Source organism: Eumetopias jubatus, unplaced genomic scaffold (genome assembly GCF_037043125.1).
Source record: "Eumetopias jubatus isolate StellerSeaLion01/CBP00866 unplaced genomic scaffold, mEumJub1_p1.0 scaffold_9, whole genome shotgun sequence".
NCBI lineage: Eukaryota > Metazoa > Chordata > Mammalia > Carnivora > Otariidae > Eumetopias > Eumetopias jubatus.
Genome location: NW_028274815.1, coordinates 26,314,734 through 26,333,621, shown reverse-complemented (window position 1 = coordinate 26,333,621; position 18,888 = coordinate 26,314,734). Strand labels below are relative to the sequence as shown.

Below are 18,888 nucleotides of genomic sequence, written 5' to 3'. Positions count from 1 at the left end.
TGGGGCTGCGATGCTGCTGTCTACTGAACCACCTTCGTTCTTGTCTCAGTGCTCTCCATTTCACCTGTTGTCACTTATCCTTCAGGGCCTCTCTCTTTATATAGTATCCCTCTCCTCGGATAGGCATGGACTATCATGAAGTACATGGCAGTTCAGGGCAGCAAGAAAGCAAAACTAGAAATTTTCAGGCATCTTAATATCTGGGTTTGGAACTGGCACAGTGTTAACTTAGGCCGCATTCTCCTCATCCGAGCAAGTTGCAAGGCTAGGTTCAACGGGGAAGGGAGAAAGAGATTCTGCTTTGGATGGGAGGGGTGATGTGGGCATTCAGAAGTGGGAGGAATTTTCAGGGATTATACTTGAAGATAGCTTACCATAGTACCACTGTAATTAAATAGCTCTTTTGGTGATTGCCTGCATATGTCCCCCTTCCTTGGTAGTCCCCTAGCTGCTCCCTGCCGGAGGACAGCTAGTTTTTACTGTACTTTCTGTGCCCAGCTCAGGACCTGGTACACAAAAGAATTCCCGTAATTAATTGTTGAGTGAATTAATAATGATCTTCCCATTATTAAATACTAAATTTGTTCCCAAAATGAGGTCAAATGTTCTTACTAACTGCGTTTCGTATTATATAAGACATATTTCCATGTCTATAGACAGAACTTTCTAGAATATGTGTATATAATGCTTTAATCATTTGACCATTTAATTTTCTAACTTTTCTTTCATTTTTTTCACTGTAGTCTTTACAGATTTTTAAAATTAAATACCTAAGGTATTATTTATAATTCTATGTGTTATCTTAAACAGATTTAAAATATAATATTCATTAGAACTTTTAAAAGAAATAATGAGTAGTATAAAAGAAAACATGAAATGACCCATAATCTCCTTGCTTAGTTAACCCCATTGCCATTAAAAAAAATACTTGTACGGTACTGTCCATGATTTGAAAGTATCAACAGCATCAAGAAGTATAAAATGAAGAGTTAAAGCCTCCCTCCTTCCCCTCAACCAGTGTTCATTTGATAGTAAACATTGTTACGTATATACTAACATATATGTGCTTATATGTTTATATTATCTATATAAGATTTATATATACAAATACTTATTTGTGTAAATTAAAACATGTAAACAAGAGATCATATCTTACATACTTTATTCTGATCCTTTTTTCCATATATTATCTTCATTATTGAAATGCATAATAATTTTTACATTGCTTATAATTGTATTGAGAGAGTTAAGTTAGGATATATAGAAACCATCTATCTTGAAAAAACAAAGCTAGTTAACTCTGAAGATTAATAGCATTGGATCGCAGCCCTTCTTTGTTCTTGTTCAGTTACCTTTAACATCTCCCCACATATTCCTCTCTCTGTATCATTCTCATTTACTGTTTGTTTACAGTTTAAATTTTTAATTAATTGTTTTGGGTAATTTATATGCAGTAAAATGTACTCTTTAAGGCATAGAATTCTGTGAGTATTGACAAATTCAGAGTTGTATATATTCATCACAGTCCAGATGTAAAACAGTTTCTTTACCTCAACTTCACTATTTTTTGTTCAGAAAAATGTGCAGAGTAAATAGGATGCTTTAGTAACTTTGAAAATGTGTCATTGAGAAATATGGCACTATAAAACCATTCATGTTCACTATGAAAGTATCATCATTTTCTTCTTAGCCATTTAATACTTTTTGTTACTGCTAATATTTTGGAACATAGACAACTTGAAAGTACAGTACAGTGTATTTAAATTTGTTCCGTCCTCTGCTTTAGGTTCTAGCCAATCTTACAAATTCAGTGTGGTTAGGATTTTATAACTCTTGGAGTACTTAGACTATTATTAAAAAACAGCAACTTGAGTTTACACAGTTTACCCAGATTGTTAAGCTGCAGTCTTGTAATTCTTGTGTTTGTCCATATTGATTGTATGTTTGAGTTCCCTGAGTGAGAACACTACTATGGCTTTGTATGGTATTAAATACTATTAACTGAACAGTTTTTCCTGTTCTTAATATCTTGCATTAGTATGGTGCATTTTTCAGTTGATGAAGAAATATTGATACATTATTAATAACTAGGTCCATAGTTTAATTAGGGTTCCCTTTTTGTGTTACATAGTTTATGGGTTTTACCAAATACCAGAAGTCCTTGTTATCTACCATTATAGTAACATATGGAATCAGTTCACTGTCCTAAAAATCCCCTGTGCTCTTCCTGTTCATCCTCTCCCCCTTCATTCCCCCCAACCATCCTCTGGTAACCATTTACCTTTTTACTATCTCCATAGTATCTAGTCATATAGTTTCTGGAATGTCATATAATTGGAATTGTACAGTATGCAGCCTTTTCAAGTTGACTTAACTTAATAATATACTTTCAAGATTCTTCCATACCTTTTTTTTGGCTTGATAGCTTATTTCTCTTTATTGCTGAAGAATGTTCTATTTTACAGATGTTCATAGTTTATCCGTTCACCTATTAAAGGATTATTGATATAGTTGGATTAATATCTCTCATATTTGTTACTGCTTTGTACTTATTGCCCTTGTTCTTTATTTCTTTTTTGTTTTCTGTTATTCTGCCTTCTGTGGTTTTAATTGAGCATTTTATATGATTCCATTTTTTTCCTCTCAGCATATCAGTTATAGTACTTTTTTAAAAAACCTTTTTTAGTGGGTGCTGTAAAGTTTGCAACATGCATTTGCAACTAATCCAAGTACACTTTAAAATAACACTATACTGCTTCACGGATAGTGCAAGTACCTTACAGTATTTCCAGTTTGTCCTTCCTGTTCCTGATAACACTGCAGTCATTCATAAGCTATAATTATAACATATTGTTACTATTAGTTTTTGAAGAAATTGTTATCTCTTGGATCAATTAAGAATAAGAAAAATCAAATGAAATAAACTAAAGATGTTATTTTATCTTTATTTCTTCTCTAATGTGCTTTCTTTCTTAAAGTAGATCTGAGTTTCTGATCTATATCATTTTCCCTCTCTCTGAAGAACTTTTTACTAGTTTATAGCTCTGATTTTATTCTCTATTACTTGCTGTTTTGGGTTGAAAAAGGAATTCTTTACCACCACCTCAGGAATACACTAGAGACTTCTTTTATGATGTTTCTTTAAGTCACAAATAATGTATTTTATTATATATGGGGAATAATTGGGTAGAAACAGCAAACAAAACTCATTTTGTCCCCCAAATGGCAATTCTCCTCCTTTAAGTTTTTTTTTTTTTTAAAGATTTTATTTATTTACCTGACAGAGATACAGCGAGAGAGGGAACATAGCAGGGGGAATGGGAGAGGGAAAAGCAGGCTTCCCGCTGAGCAGGTGGTTTAAGACATTTCCTGTCAAGTTTAAAAAATTTTGGTTAATATGCATTTTTCAAATGTTACAGAGCTACTTAACTGTACTAATCTGTGTGCAAGGAATGATGGGGAATAGAAAAATAAGCAAACATTGTGTATTTCCTCAGCATATAGCCTGGTAAGAAAGAGAAGAAATGTGGGGTGCCTGGGTGGCTCAGTCGTTGGGCGTCTGCCAGGGTCCTGGGATCGAGCCCCGCATCAGGGAGCCTGCTTCTCCCTCTCCTGCTCCCACTGCTTGTGTTCCCTCTCTCCCTGTCTCTCTCTCTCTGTCAAATAAATAAAGTCTTTTAAAAAAAAAAGAAAGATAAGGGGGGCGCCTGGGTGGCTCAGTTGGTTAAGCGACTGCCTTCAGCTCAGGTCATGATCCTGGAGGGTCCTGGGATCTAGTCCCACATTGGGCTCCCTGCTCAGTGGGGAGTCTGCTTCTCCCTCTGACCCTCTTCCCTTTTGTGCTCTCTATCTCTCTCATTCTCTCTCTCTCAAATAAATAAATAAAAATCTTAAAAAAAAAGAAAGATAAGAAATGTATATAATCAGATGTAATATAATTCAAAATGTGTTAAGTGCAGTTGAAGAGTCTATGGGATCCCAAAGAGGGGATGTGGGAGCAGAGAGATAAACTTAGGGGAGCATACAAGTGGCTTCATGGCATAGATAGCATTTGAGTGGACTTTGAAGATGGCTGTAATTTTCACAAAGTGGGGCAGGTTTCTGTGGGAAAGGGAGTTCTGTAAATAGAAAGTATAGGAGTAGGAAAACCCGGGGCTTAAGAACAGAAAGCTATTTACCTTAGCTTAAGGAAGTTGCAAAAAGGCTTGCCTAGTAACTGAGGTATATCTGTAGATGTTTTTTTGTTTGGCCTGTATAGTTAGAAAAAGTTTTCTTTATATATGAATATTTTTAATTGGATATTAGTCCTACCACTTCGTGTTATCTTATACCTTATCCAACTTTTAATGCGTATATAATACCAACTTGGAGCTGGAGGCATTTGGGTAGGTGACCTGTAGAAACATAGAGTAAGAGGGGCAGGATTGGGAAGTTGGAACAGTAGCTTGGGACCATTTTATAGAGGTCATTGAATGTCATTGTAAAATATTTGTATTTTATTCTGTGATTGGCATAGAGCTAGTAAAAGTTCCTCATCAAAGGAAGGACATGATTAGAACTTGAAATCATAAGCCTGTTACTCCTTTTTTCTTTTTTTTTTTAAGTAGGTTCCATGTCCAGTGTGGGGCTTGAACTCACGACCCTGAGATCAAGAGTCGCATGCTCTACCGACTAAGCCAGCCAGGTGTCCCAAATATTACTCCTTTACGGTGTGATGGTACAGTGCAGGATGGATTAGAGTTGGAAAAGATTGTTAGAAATAGTTTAGTAAAGAAATCATGGGGCTTTGAATTAAGGTAGTGGCAGATGGGCAGCAAACTGAGCAGATAGTGGGAGACATTGGAAGGTTAGAATCTACAGAACTTGGTAAATGTTTCTGTCTGGGGGAGTAACATGATTTTAAGAGCATACAGGAGTGAAAGTCCTAATGGTGTGCCATTATCAGAGATGGTAAAGCCAGAATTAGGTATAAGAGAATATAGGGCATGGAAATGTTGACTTGTTCTTAATAAAATATGGGAATTCATAATTTTGACAGCAAGCTTTAACCAATTTATAAGATTATTTTGCTTCAGGTGGTTGAGTAGTACCTGAAATATGCCTGCCCTTGTGTAAACCTTTTTTCTCATTATTCTTACTGAAATGGAAATTAAGAAAGATACATAACCTTTGAAATTCATTTTGGTAATCTGATTAGATTCACTTAACTGATGAAACAGCAAAGACTTATAATGACTTAAATCTTTTTTTTTTAAGATTTTCTTTCTTTTTCTTTTTTTTTTTTTTTTAGATTTTATTTATTTTTCAACAGAGAGAGAGATAACGAGAGAGGGAACAGAAGCAGGGGGAGTGGGAGAGGGAGAAGCAGGCTTCCTGCTGAGCGGGGAGCCCGATGTGGGACTTGATCCTAGCACCCTGGGATCATGACCTGAGCTGAAGGCAGACACTTAATGACTGAGCCACCCAGGCGCCCATATAATGACTTAAATCTTAATCTGAGTTGTCATTGACAGCTAGCTTGCCTCCCCCTTTTCCCTCTCTCTTCCTCCTTCCCCAGTTCTTCGGTTCTGCCTGATGTTTTCTGGATCTTTTTAGTTTGTTCTTAGAGTGAGTCACAGTATTCTGTACAAAGTCTATATGCATGTCTCTGTGGTCTGAAGGTGAATTTGATCAGAAAGAAAAGATGAGAAATTATTATTATTATTATTATTATTTAAGATTTTATTTATTTATTTGACAGGGAGACACAGTGAGAGAGGGAACACGAGCAGGGGGAGTGGGAGCAGGAGAAGCAGGCCTCCCGCAGAGCAGGGAGCCTGATGCGGGGCTCGATCCCAGGACCCTGGGATCATGACCTGAGCCCAAGGCAAACACTTAATGACTGAGCCACCCAGGTGCCCCGAGAAATTATTTTTTATAAGGCTCCCATAAAACTCTGCAGTTATGATTCCTTTATGCCACTTTGCCTTTAACACCTGTTTCAAGGGTTCCACTACCAGCCTTACATTTGAAGTTTCGTTAGAAGGACTCACAGTTTATTCATGGTTATGGTTTATTGGAAAAGATAGGACACACAAGAGGACCAGCAAGGGAAAAGGACACACCAGGCAGAATCTGGAGGGATCCAGGTAGAGGCTTCCAACATTCTCTCTGTCATAGGATGGGCTGAATAGAATGTGCTCCCTCCACCGGTGTAACACATGCGCAGTTTTTCTGGCCAGGGAAGCCTGCTTTAAGATTCAAAATCCAGGATTTTGATTGGGGGCTGATCATGTAGGGACTCTCTGCCTGCCTAAGTAGCCCCAGCTACTGAAATTCTAGACTCTCAGAAGGAAAGTGGGTGTTTGCCATTATCATTTTGTTTACAATCCAGGTTAGCTGGTACGATGTCCCAAGTGGGTAAAACAGCCTTAATCAACATAAGGAAGGAACGATGTAAGAGCCAAGGGCTAGTCTTTACAAGCAGCCCCTTCTAAAAATTGGTGCAACAGACCTGCTAGGTTAATACTCCTGCAAGATTCCCATTCCTCTTTTTCCAATTCCAGGCCGCCATAAGTTTCTGACTCAATTAAATGCCATTCTAATGCTTCTTATATCTTGTGTTTGTATTAGATCTTAAATTTTTACTTTTCCTTTCCTACTGTGGCCTCAGTCAAGGTCCTCAGATACTAGAATGTAGATTTTTAGTGCTCTGTGCCTTCAAGTGTATTGGTGATATAGTAATATTTGTTTTTAAAGGGAGTATTCCTCTCATGGTTCTGGGATTTCAGTTCTTTTTAGTCTGTTACACATCTTGGATATATTAATTTTCTGCAGTATGGTTTAAGGTATAGGACAGAAAAAGAAGAGATAAAACTTTCCTCTACATTATTGAAGTGCTCATAAGAGCCTTGTAAACAAGGTAAGTATTATTAACTCTATTTCTACTAATGACCAGTTGAGGCTTAGGGTAGTTTTAGGTAACCTGCTGCAGGTAGCAGTTTGCAAGGGGCAAAGGTGGATTTTCTTTTTTTTTTTCTTTTAACAGCTCTATTGAAATATGATTTACATCCTATAAAATTCACTCACATAAGAGTACAACTCAGTGATTCTTAGTAAATTTATAGAGTTGTGCAATCATGCTCATAATCTAGTTTGAGAATATTTTCATTACACAAAAAAGAAACCTTGTGTGCATTTGAGGGCAGTTCCGGCTCTGACTCTCAATCTTTTTTTTTTTTTTTTAAGATTTTATTTATTTATTTGGGAGAAAGAGCATGATCTGGGGGAGAGGCAGATGGAGAGGGAGATACAGACTCCCTGCGGAGCAGGGAACCTGATGTGGGGCTCCATTCCAGGATCCTGGGATGGTGACCTTAGCCGAAGGCAGAAGCTTAATCAACTGAGCCACCCAGGCGCCCCTCTGACTCTGATTCTTAAGCAACCATTTATCTGATTTCTGTCTCTATAGATTTGTATTTTCTGGAAATTTCATATGAATGGAATCAAATGAAATGTCTTTTCTATCTATCCTTTTCATTTAGCATACTGTTTTTGAGGTTCATCCATGTTGTAGTATATATCAATAGTTCATTCCTTTTTATTGCCAAATAGTTATTACATTATGTGAATATACCATATTTTGTTTATCCATTCACCAGTTGATGGACATTTAGGTCACTTCCATTTTTGGCTATTAGGAATAATGTTATAAAGATTCTTGTACAAGTCTTTTTGTGAACATATGTTTTCATTTCTCTTGAATAGATACTTAGGAATGATGTGACTGGGTCCTATAAATCTATGTTTTAACTCTTTCAGAAACTGCCAAACTATTTTCTAAAGTGACGGCACCATTTTATATTCCAGCAGCAATGCATGAGAATTCTAGTTTCTCCCTATTCTGGCCAATACCTGATATTGTCAGTCTTTTTGATTACAACTGTTCTGATCAATGTATAGTGTAACCTCATTTGGTGTTAATTTGCATCTTTCCAGTGATTCATGATGTTGAGCAACTTTTCAGTGTTGTTATTAGTCATTTGTATGTCCTCTCTTGTTTAATGTCTGTTCATATATTTTGCTTTAGTTTAAATTTGATAATTTGTCTTTTTACTGAGTTGTAAGAAATTTTACATATTCTAGATACAGGTTATTTTGCTTTGTTGAAGAGCAAAAGTTTTTGATGAATTCATTTTATCATTTTTTTCTTGTGTGGACTTAGCTTTTGGTGTATTTAAGAAATCTTTGTTTAATTCAGGGTCACAGAGATTTTCTCTTCTTGAACAGGAATCAGCAAACTATCTTCTGCAGACCACATCTGGCCCACAACTTGTTATTGTAAATGTTTTATTGCAACATAGCCATCCACACCCACTCATTTACATATCACCTGTGGCTGCTTTCTCTTTCCAGTGACAGTTGAGTAGTTATGGAGACTGTATGGCCTCCAAAGCCAAAAATATTTATTATTTACTTTATGGACCCTTTAAAAAGATTGTTGCTGACCCCTGTCCCAGAAGTGTTATTATGTTAGCTCTTATAGTTATGTCTATTACCCAATTTGAGTTAATTCTTGTGTGTGGTATGAGGTAAAGATCTAAGTGTAACACATTCTCAGGGGAAAAAGAAAAAAAAATAAGTAGCCAGTAGAAGCTGTATCCACATGGGACCAGATTTAGCAAAGACTTCAAAATAATTATTATATCTTCAAAAAAATCAAGGAAACTATGCTTTAAAAAGTTAAAACATGGCAATGACTAAATAAGTAGCAAATATCAACAAAGCTATTAAAAAGAACTAAATGGAAATTTTAGAGTTGAAAAGTATAGCAAATGAAATTAAAAATTTACTAGATGGTCTGAAAATATTACGTAAAGAAGCTGTGATATTAAAGATAAAATAAATCATCCAATCTGTAGAGAGAAAAAAAAAGATTTGAAGAAAAAAGAACAGTGCTGGAGGCTTGTAGACAACATCAAACATACCAGGATGCATACAATAGGAGTCCCAAAAAGAGGTACAGTAAAACTAGCAGAAGAAATAATGGCTGAAAACTTTCTAAATTTCATGAAAAACATTAATCTACAGTTCCAAGAGACTCAACAACCCAAAGTAGAATAAGCACAAAGAGATCCCCATCTAGATACACTATAATAAAACTGATGAAAGCCAAAGACATGGAGAAAATCTTAAAAGCAGCAAAAGGAAAATGACTCATTACTTACAGGATAGTGTCAACAAATGGTACTGGAATAACTGGATAACCATATTAAAAAAAAAAGTGAACTTAGATCTTTACCTCATACCACACACAAGAATTAACTCAAATTGGGTAATAGACATAACTATAAGAGCTAAAATAATAACACTTCTGGGACAGGGGTCTTGTATTTGTGGCTCGTAATTTTTTCTTAAAACTGGACTCTTAAAATCGTGTATCATAGCAACTTGATTCTGGTTTTATTAAAATTTTCTGCAGGTGGTAGTGGTGGTGGTGGTTGTTTCATTTGTTCTTCATTCATTTTTTTTTTCTTTGAGTAACTTTGTTGGCCTTGTATGCAGAATTTATCTCTCCCAAAATTGTGGCTACTGACGTATCTTCTCAGCTTTTCAAAATTTCTTGTAATTTGGCTTTCTAGAGTTCACCTTTGTGTCTGCATTGCTTAGTGCTTAGCTAATGATTGGTTGGAGATTGTGATTGAACACCTCGGTCCAGTAAGGCTTTCATCCTCTGCTGGTGGATTAGGTATAGTTTGGGGAGCATATTCAAAATTTGGGCCATTTTCTAGCTTGCCTCCTTTCCTTTCTATTGGGTCTTCTCTGGTCTCCCTATATGTGCACGTGGATTTCCAGTCAGCCTGGGATGTGTGATGTTGATTTCTCTCAGATCTCCACTTTCCCTTGGGCATGCTCTCCTAATTAGCTGGCATTTGGGGGTAGCTTGGGACCTTATGGGTCTCCCCTGCACATATGTGCTTGCTACTTTCTACTCAGACGGGGTTATGTGGAGGGCAACAATCTTTTCCTCGGAATATGTGAATTTATCCCTCTGTGGCTCTCTTCTTTCTAGAATCTCCCTGTTAAATTTCTAGGTAGTCCTCAGGTTTGTGGCTTGCCTCCACTGGTGCTGTAATCTCAGGCTACAAGAGCTACAGGCTTTTCTGTTTCCTGCTGGGTGTGAGTTTTCTGCCCTCAGCTCCAAATCAAAGTCAGCTCCCTTCAGCAATGAAGCTGCTGGTTTTCGCAGCCAACCTCATCATGTTGGTGGAGTGGGGCAGGGGGATGGAGGTAGCTCCTGGTAAGAAGCCAGACTCCTACTGTTCTTCCCAAGAAGTTCAGTTATTTTACATGAATAAACTATTCTTATTGTGTTTTTTGTTTTGTTAATTTCTAGAGCACAAAATGGTGTTTTTTTTTTTTTGACAGTTTTGTAATTATTTTTTGAGTGTGAGATTTTGTACACCCTCACTGGGGAAGACCAACTTGACAACTTGAATTCTAAAATCTAGGAATATTACATTTCAAAGCCAAATGTTCTTTTTTCTAATTCATACTTTGTGGAAATACAGAACAAGTAAATTTTTTTTTTTTTTTGAGAAATAACAAGGAGGTAGATGTTGATTCAAAGCTTAGATTTCTAAGTATGAGCATTTTACTTTGGTATAGATAGATTTGCAAGCTGAGGCTGAGGGTAAGTGAATGGTTTGGTGGCTCTGTGGAATCGTAGACGTGTATTATTTCTTTAGAGTGAGCCAACAATTGTTGACAAAGTACTTTCCCGGTAGTGTTTCTTACTTCGTAGCAATTTTAAAAACTAGATACTGTAATTATGATCATTTTACAGATAAGGAAATACATTTTTAGGTTAGTAATTTACCCGCCCCCTCAACTTTTATTATGTGATGGAGATGGTACTTGAACCTATTTCTTCTGACTTCTTGTTTTTGATACTCTATGTAACTGCATCCCTACCATGTTATATAATTACTTACATACTCCTTGATTATCTTAATTTATTTATTTATATAGATAATACTTGAAGTTAGAACAGTTCATAACAATCTTCTTGAATTTTTACTAGAGCTCAAATTCTTTCCTTTCAAATGATAATCACTCTTAACTTATTGAAGAGCCCCTATTCATTCATGCAGTTGTTCAGCAAACTGGTAAAAGAGTCAGAGAAAGAGATATTCCATGGCAGCTTCCTCTGCCAGCTTCCTCTTTTTTTCTTACTCCATAGATGCAGATTCTGCCCAAGAAGCCCCTGCATTGCAGAGGGACTGGAGATCTGTATGATCTGTTTATTTCGCAATTGACAAGGGTAAGGGGGTCTTTCTGGGGGAGGCGCTTGGGTGCCCTGAATTTAGCTTTATGAAGCTGGGCTAACACTTATTTTGGGAATAAACTTAAACTTAGTATTTTTAAAAAACCCTTTTATGAATTCTGTTTGTCCTACATCAGTTAAGTGTCAGATTATCATATTAAAACGCATTTATTATAATGGTGATTTTTTTTTTTTTTTTAAAGTCCTGTTCAGAACAAGTCAGACAAACATGATTCACGCTTCTAAAATTCCAATCTGGGATCATTTAGAATATAAATAATATTGAATATATGTAAGTAAAATTTCACTGTAATGAAAATTTTTAAAAGGCTTTGGATGAACATCTATTTCTATAGCCCATCATAGTTATTCTTTATTAATCTGCTCTGTTCCTTTTCCATAAATCTGTCAATCTGTAGAGTGAAAAAGGGACTTGTGGATATGTCATAAACATTGTGGGTGGGTGTGGTGTCTTTTTCTTGCTGCTAGAAATTAATACCTACTTCCTTGAATTCTGTGTCTACCCTAGATGCCAGTGAAATTTGAGTTGTATCTTCAGACTGTCCTGTATCTCTTTATTAGTATAGGTATAAGGTGCAGTTGGTGTTTCTTATGGGAGCCAAGATTAAGTTTTGTAGGTCTCACTTGGCAGGTTTATAAAGTGCCAGAAGTGGTGGTATTTATAACAGGATAGGATTAAAATATTGAGGAAGAGTTTAATGCTCTTTTAAAATTGTGGAAGGATTAGGCAGATGATTGTAGCTTTGATGGGTAGTTGAGAAGACTTGACTTGGTGATGGTCTGATGGGCTTATTTTTATATTTGAGGACATTATTATACCTGCTAGTAAAATAGCTTTGTTTACCTAAAGAAGTATTGTACATTTCTGTATTTAAATAGATATTTTTAGTATTCTGTATCTCTCATTTTTAAATGATCTTCTTTAAACATTTCATTTATAGATTAAAAAATTCAACAGTATGTATCTTACCATTACCATTATTAATAAATGTTCCACTTTATAGTGCCAACACATTGGAAAACTCTTTTTATTCTTCTCCTTCTTAAATGACTTTTTTTTTTCTTTTTCTGTTTTCTTTAAGCCATAAGGATGAGTTTACCATTATTCCTGTACTGGTTGGAGCTCTGAGTGAGTCAAAAGAACAGGAATTCGGAAAACTCTTCAGTAAATATCTAGCGGATCCTAGTAATCTCTTTGTGGTTTCTTCAGATTTCTGCCATTGGGGTAAGTTCTAGATTTTAACATATTATGGTAGATAATATATACTTGTGGTTAATGGTATCTTTTCACTCTAAGCTCTGATTTTCAGTTCCTTATCACTTCCCTTGGAAAGTTTTACTTTTATCTGCGATGTTTAAAAGTGAATAAAAAAGTCTTTTAAAAAGGATCAGATTATGATAGTGGATTATGGATACATTTCCAAAGGCGACTGGTATAATTGGATTCACACTGTGAGGGCATCCTTGCTTAGCCACTTACATTAGTGGGAGTTAAGATCTTTTAACCCTATTTCCAGGTTGAGTTGTGTGGTAGAATCTCTGAAGTTAGCTTTTTCGTAGATATAACAAATACTCTTCTTTAGAAGGTAGAAGAGCACTGTGTGCTATGCCAGTCCTTTTCCACATTTCTTTTTTTGTAATTAGTGTTTTTTTCTTTCTACTTTTCCTTTGGTACTTAATTTTTGCCATCAGTTTAGAACTACCCTCCAAAGAATGTAACATGTTGGCTATTAGCATTGTGGTCCTCACTGGTAATGGTTTATAAGGGTAGGGACTCTTAAGTGATTTTTGTTATTGTGAATAAAAAGAGTAAGGAAACTTCACAGTAAATAGATCATATATGATCAAATAGATCATAAAGAAAGTGGATGCCTCTTTGAGTAAATTTTATTTTTTGAGTCTTTGAATATAATTTGCTCTCCTTTATCCATTGCTGTTCTAGAGTATTTTTGAATCCTGTTCCTTTTAGGACATCTCTCATTGGCTTGAGGATGCCAATATCTGTTCATCCTTCAGTTATTTCTTTGATTATAGAGAAAATATAAGGCACAAGACTATAAATTTTAGGATAGAGTACTAGGATGGCCAGAAAAACATCCTCAATGAGATATAGGGAGCCCTGGCTTTATTATCTTAAGCATTGATTACCAGAATTGACTCAATATTTATCTGTCCTGGTTAGGCTGGTATTTTCTCTTACCTTGCTCTGTGAATGGCGTTGAGATCATTTTAAGAGAGCCATCCTCCCTTATAGATAAGTATTTTGGTTTAAGGCACTGATTTCTCATCTGGGGCTGATTGTCTTATGAGGGGGCATTTGGAAATGCCTGGAGACATTTTTGGTCATTATAGTAGGGTGGGGTTGGAAGTGGGATGCTTTAGGCATCTACTTAGTGGAGTCCAGAGAAGCTGCTAAATAAACATCCTCTAGTGCCCAGGACAGTCCTCCTCATCAAAGAATTATCCTGCCCAAAATATCTAGTGCTGAGGTTGGGAAGTCCTGGTTTAGGGTATGCACGTAGATTTGCTACCTTGCCGAACTCCCTAAGAGGTTCTCAGGGTTCTTTAATAATCAGTTCTATTGGCTAGTTGGTTTGCTACCTTTGGCAGAAGTTATTTTTTATGGATTATAGGTATATTACTTAGATGGGAGGACTGGGTAGATGCTTGGAAATTCTGATGTTTAGTCATAGTTGATCTTAGAAACTAAGGAGTATCATTGTTGAAAATAAGGTATTTTTCTTAGTATTGTGAATTTGCGTTGGTAATAAAGCATGTCCGTATGTTTTAGAAATTAAAAATTCTTGAAGCATGTGTCCCCTCCCTCTTCACTTTTAAGGCTCTTATGAATCACTTTAAATTACTTTTATGATTTAAATAATTAGTTCCCCTGATATTGTTCTTTAGAATCTGGGTTCTCCCTCAAGGTTGGTACCATGTGCAATCACAGCATAAATCCACACAAAAATCAGTAGATGCTTTAAAATTGCTCTTTTCTGTTGAATCATTCTTTTTACCTCATTAATGAATTCTAAAGCAAACAAGCCCCAGTCCAAGTACTGTATTTAAGTACAATGTTGAGAGAGAAAGATGAATTTTGTTTTGTAGTCTACCTAGATTCTTGGAAAGTTATTTAGGCCATTTGATCTTCTGTGTTGTAGAAAATTTTGGCATTTAAATTGTAAGCTAGGATTTCCTGGTGATAATAACAAATAAAAACTCAAAATTTCCAAAGGTTGGTAGATGTTAGTTATGAGAATTATCCAGAGACTAAAACATATTTATATTTACATTTGGTGGTTAAGTAATAGAACTTTTCCAAGTGTTTATTTTTTTAGTATCACTATCACTAACAATACTCATTAAGTGCTTACTTTGTACTTATGGAAAGCACTGTGCTAATTCTTATTAGGAAATTCGATGAAGATCTGGGGATAAGTGGAAGGTGTTGCATGGATACTATTCCAAGATTGGTAGTTTCTCTTCTACAATAGTAATAATAACCATCATTCTTGTAAAGTAAGATTCATTTTCTATTTTATATGCCTAATTGAAGTAATATGAATAATTGGCTAGTTATGGGTTAAAATGTCTTAGAAATTTTCATATTTCTCAAGTTTCATGCTCTGATGACATTGGTCATCTTTTCTAAATTAATGAATGTTATACTTCCATTTCAAAAATCTAGTTTTTTCTTGTGAGGATATTTCTTAATGGTTTCTCCTCCTTCTTCTTCTTCTTCTTCTTCTTCTTCTTCTTCTTCTTCTTCTTCTTCTTCTTCTTCTTCTTCTTTGTAAGGGTACTATATAGATTGATTTTTACCATATCAAAGTAATGATAACACTGACTTAGAAATCATTTCACAAGAAGAATTCAGCTCCTCACATACTCAGAGATATTAAAAGTTTCATTGAGTTAAGCCGTCAACACCCTGTACATTTCTAAATAGCTGATTTTTGAAGAAAAATCACTTAATTGATTATGGTACAGTTGACAAATTACTCAGATGCCTACAGTGGAATTTTGTTTTATTCAATAATATTAGACTACTAGCAGTGACAACTTTTTTCATTTCTAGTCATTATTTCTATTATGTCCAGCTTCTGTTAAAAATAAGGCAAGAGATTTGGTGGTAGAGACAGTGATTGGAAGGGTTTTGCCTGTTTGATTTTACTTGTTAGCCAATATCCATTACAAGAATGACTTTTAAGTGTACTTTGCTTTAAAGATTTTCGTCTTTCAGATCCCATTTAAATTTTATAAGGACTTGAAAAAGACATGAGAGAGAGAAAAAGTAGGAAGATTAAAATATTCTCAAGTTTTCTTTTTGGGTGGGAAAGCTAAGGGAGAGTGGGAACCTAGATTCTATTATGCCCCTTCTTTTTGTCCCTTCATTTGAATACCCCACCCCGCCAGAAAAAAAAAACCCTCACCATTTCAATTCCTGTCTTTTATTTTATCGTTAGTCTAATCCACATGAAAACTCATTAGTCAGCCCAATACGGTGATGTTTCCTAGTTAACACTTGATGATCTACCTCATTTCACCCTTCCTGCTACTACCAAGGATTGTGGTCTAAGTGAAGGACATTTGCTGCTAGTATTTAATTTTTACTATGGTTAGGTAATGTTATCTCCATACTTTTTCTGATCAAGTTTCTTGTCCTATAAGATGGCTCCATATAAGAGAATTTTGACTGGGCCTATTTTAGTTTTTCTAATTGGTGGAATTTTCATTTGTTTTCCTAACTTTCGTTTTTGCTCTTCTCCACATATATAATATATACTGTTAATATTTATACTTTCCTGATCTCCCTGAAATTTATATTTTCACATTTAGAATTATTGACAGCTTTCATTAACATAATTTCTAATTAACTTCTAAGAAGTTTCTAAATGAAACTGCATCTAACAGAAATTGATTTTTTTAAAGTCGATTCATTCTACTTAATTTTCCATTTATGGCAGTTTTAAGTGCAAATTAACTTCAGTAAATTTACTTGGTAAATGTTAATGATAAATTATTTTATTAAAATATGAATAAAATTTACTACACTCACTTCAATTTTGGATTTTTACATATAAACTTATATTTGTCTAGGTTTACATAATTTCTTTTTTATAAGTATGTGTCACTTATCAAAAGTGGCATTCCCCAGAATATTTATGAATTTATATCTTTATTCAGATTTCCAGTTTAATATATATATTAACAAGTGATTATTCATGCCTGTTCTTTTTTCCTTTCTGTTGTTAGTCTCTTAAGTACTGAAGGTATTACTGTTTTCTAAATAATTTCAATTGGTTTAAGTATAAGTTAGCTAACTCCTAAAATACATCTTATCCAAGCTTTTGTATTTGTCTTCTCAAATTTTATACATACTAATTCCACATATTTAAATTTTTTATCTTTTGAGGGAAGGCTAATACTTTTTTTACATTATACCTAAGACTTTAGAATGAAAGGACTGTAGTTTTTCACGATTTCAATTATGAATGTCCCCAGTTTAGGTCCTTAGTATAAAATGACCTAATAATCTATCTCATAGGTTGTCGTGAGGGTTAACTCAATGAAAATGCTTTAACATATAAAGTGATTAAGTGATTGTGTAACAGTATTTACTGGACATATGTCTGAAAGTCTGTTTTGTTCACTAATCTTTTTGGGGGCTTTAAAATCAACTTTCCAAGCTCATTGTTTTATTTCTGCAATCCAGTGTTTAGCTTAACGTTGAGGTATTTGATATTTTTTTATTTTTTGTTTTGAGGTACTTAAAAAGTAGTGTTGGTTCTTGTACCATTCATTGTTATGTTTGTCCTCATTAGTTGATTGTTGTGTGTTAAACAGACATCCCTGGAGCTTACTCTCCACACTCTGTGAATCCACTCATTAATCACCAGTCACCTTTGGAGATGGGAAAATTACTTACCTGTATTTCTTTTTCTCAGAAAGCGTGCTCTGGAATGGATTCACAAATGAGCTACCCTCCTTCCCTCAAAGAGTAAGGTTTCTGCTTTACAGGATTTTTTTTCTTGGGTTATTTTTCCTCTCATCTTTTGAATTTGAAAAGAACTGAGGGAAGGCACCTGAAGAAACTACTGACATACTCACTAGGGGAGCTCCAAAGCTTGTGCTGCCCCTAGGGGCAGTGTCAATGGCTCTTAAAGCTAGAAAGCTCATACTTGGAGTTGAAACAGGGGCTCAAAGAATCCATTTTCCCAGTGTACCTTCTGAAAGGATAAGTTTCAGGTAAGTAATTTTCTCTTACTATGTGATATGCTTTATTCATACTTATAAAAGTATACAAGTCCAGTTCTCCAGGTACATAGGCAACTGTGTTTGCTCAGTTGAGATGCATAAGCTTTACTGAATGTTAGAAGTATTATAAAACAAAATGTCTGCTCATGAGTTACACAAAATCATAATATATTTTAAGTCAACAATAAATGTTTGATTAAAGGTGCACTTATGAACAGTGTATTGTGCTAGTGTTGTCATTTCGTTTATTTCTCATTAAATAAAATCTTGATAAGCTTCTTTTTAATAATTAGATAGAAAAGATTTTTTGCATTCAAATTCCAAGAGGTGTTTAACTAAAGTTGTGTGTGTGTGTGCGTGTGCGTGTGCACACACCTTCCCCACCCCCACCCCCACATATAGGCTAGGATGATGGAAACTATTTACTTTGAATTAGATGCTTTTTGTATGTATATTGACCAGAATGAATTACTCAAGTAACTTCTAAATGCTTGTACAATTTTTAAAAATTATTCTAAGTTTGAGCTGTTTAAGTAAGCTACATTTTCAGTGTAGTAGCTTTATATAGTGTGGATTTAGCTACTTAATTGATATATTACTTAGAGCCCATAAAATATTTCTACTCGATTCTTCAGCTACAAAATGCAAATACCTAAGGAGTAGCAAGAGGTAGATAGCAAATGTTAAACATTTACTCATCGATTTCCTGTGCATTTTGTCATTCTTTTTAAATCACATGTTGATTTAGTATTTTAAAGTATTCAAAATATCTTATGTATTTTTCTCTTACTTCAGAAGTAGTTTTTAAGTGAAAGTTACAGTGAAAATGGTCCATGTGAACAAGGCAGTATTTCTAAATACAGTTAGACTTTTTACTTGTGATTAAGGCAGGTTTGACCAACTTCAGTCATTTGGAACAGCAGTTCTGAACTCGGAAATAAGCAGAAAAGACTTTTGAGTAGCAAATGGTTATCACAAAGTACATGCATTTTTCTCTGTACTTGAAGAGTAGCAGTTTTCAGATTAGATAGTTACGTCCCAGTCACAGGGATTATTGACAGCTAAAACTACAGCTATCTCCTGAAACAAGGAAAAGAGAATGCATTAGGATAAACCTGAAGTAGTTCAGATTCAAAGAATATTCATCTTGATTGCTTCCAAGGATATTACTCTTACTACAGTTGACAGTGAGTCAGAAGTTTCTTGTCTTAAGATTATTCATTTAATTGTTCATTCATTTCACAAAAGATTTGGGGCCACTCTATCAAAAGACCTTTGAAATAGAAGTAGAGATTTAGTACCAA

General features: G+C 35.0%; 1 protein-coding gene across 3 annotated transcripts in view; it reads left to right on the top strand.

Moving 5' to 3' along the window:
• Positions 1-18,888, top strand: part of MEMO1 (mediator of cell motility 1) — a 118,519-nt gene that overhangs the window by 85,248 nt on the left and 14,383 nt on the right. For all 3 annotated transcript variants that reach the window (XM_028117193.2, XM_028117192.2, XM_028117194.2), the window contains one exon: positions 12,409-12,551. In XM_028117193.2, the coding sequence (XP_027972994.1) occupies positions 12,409-12,551 (143 nt within the window). The remainder of the gene's footprint in view (positions 1-12,408; positions 12,552-18,888) is intronic.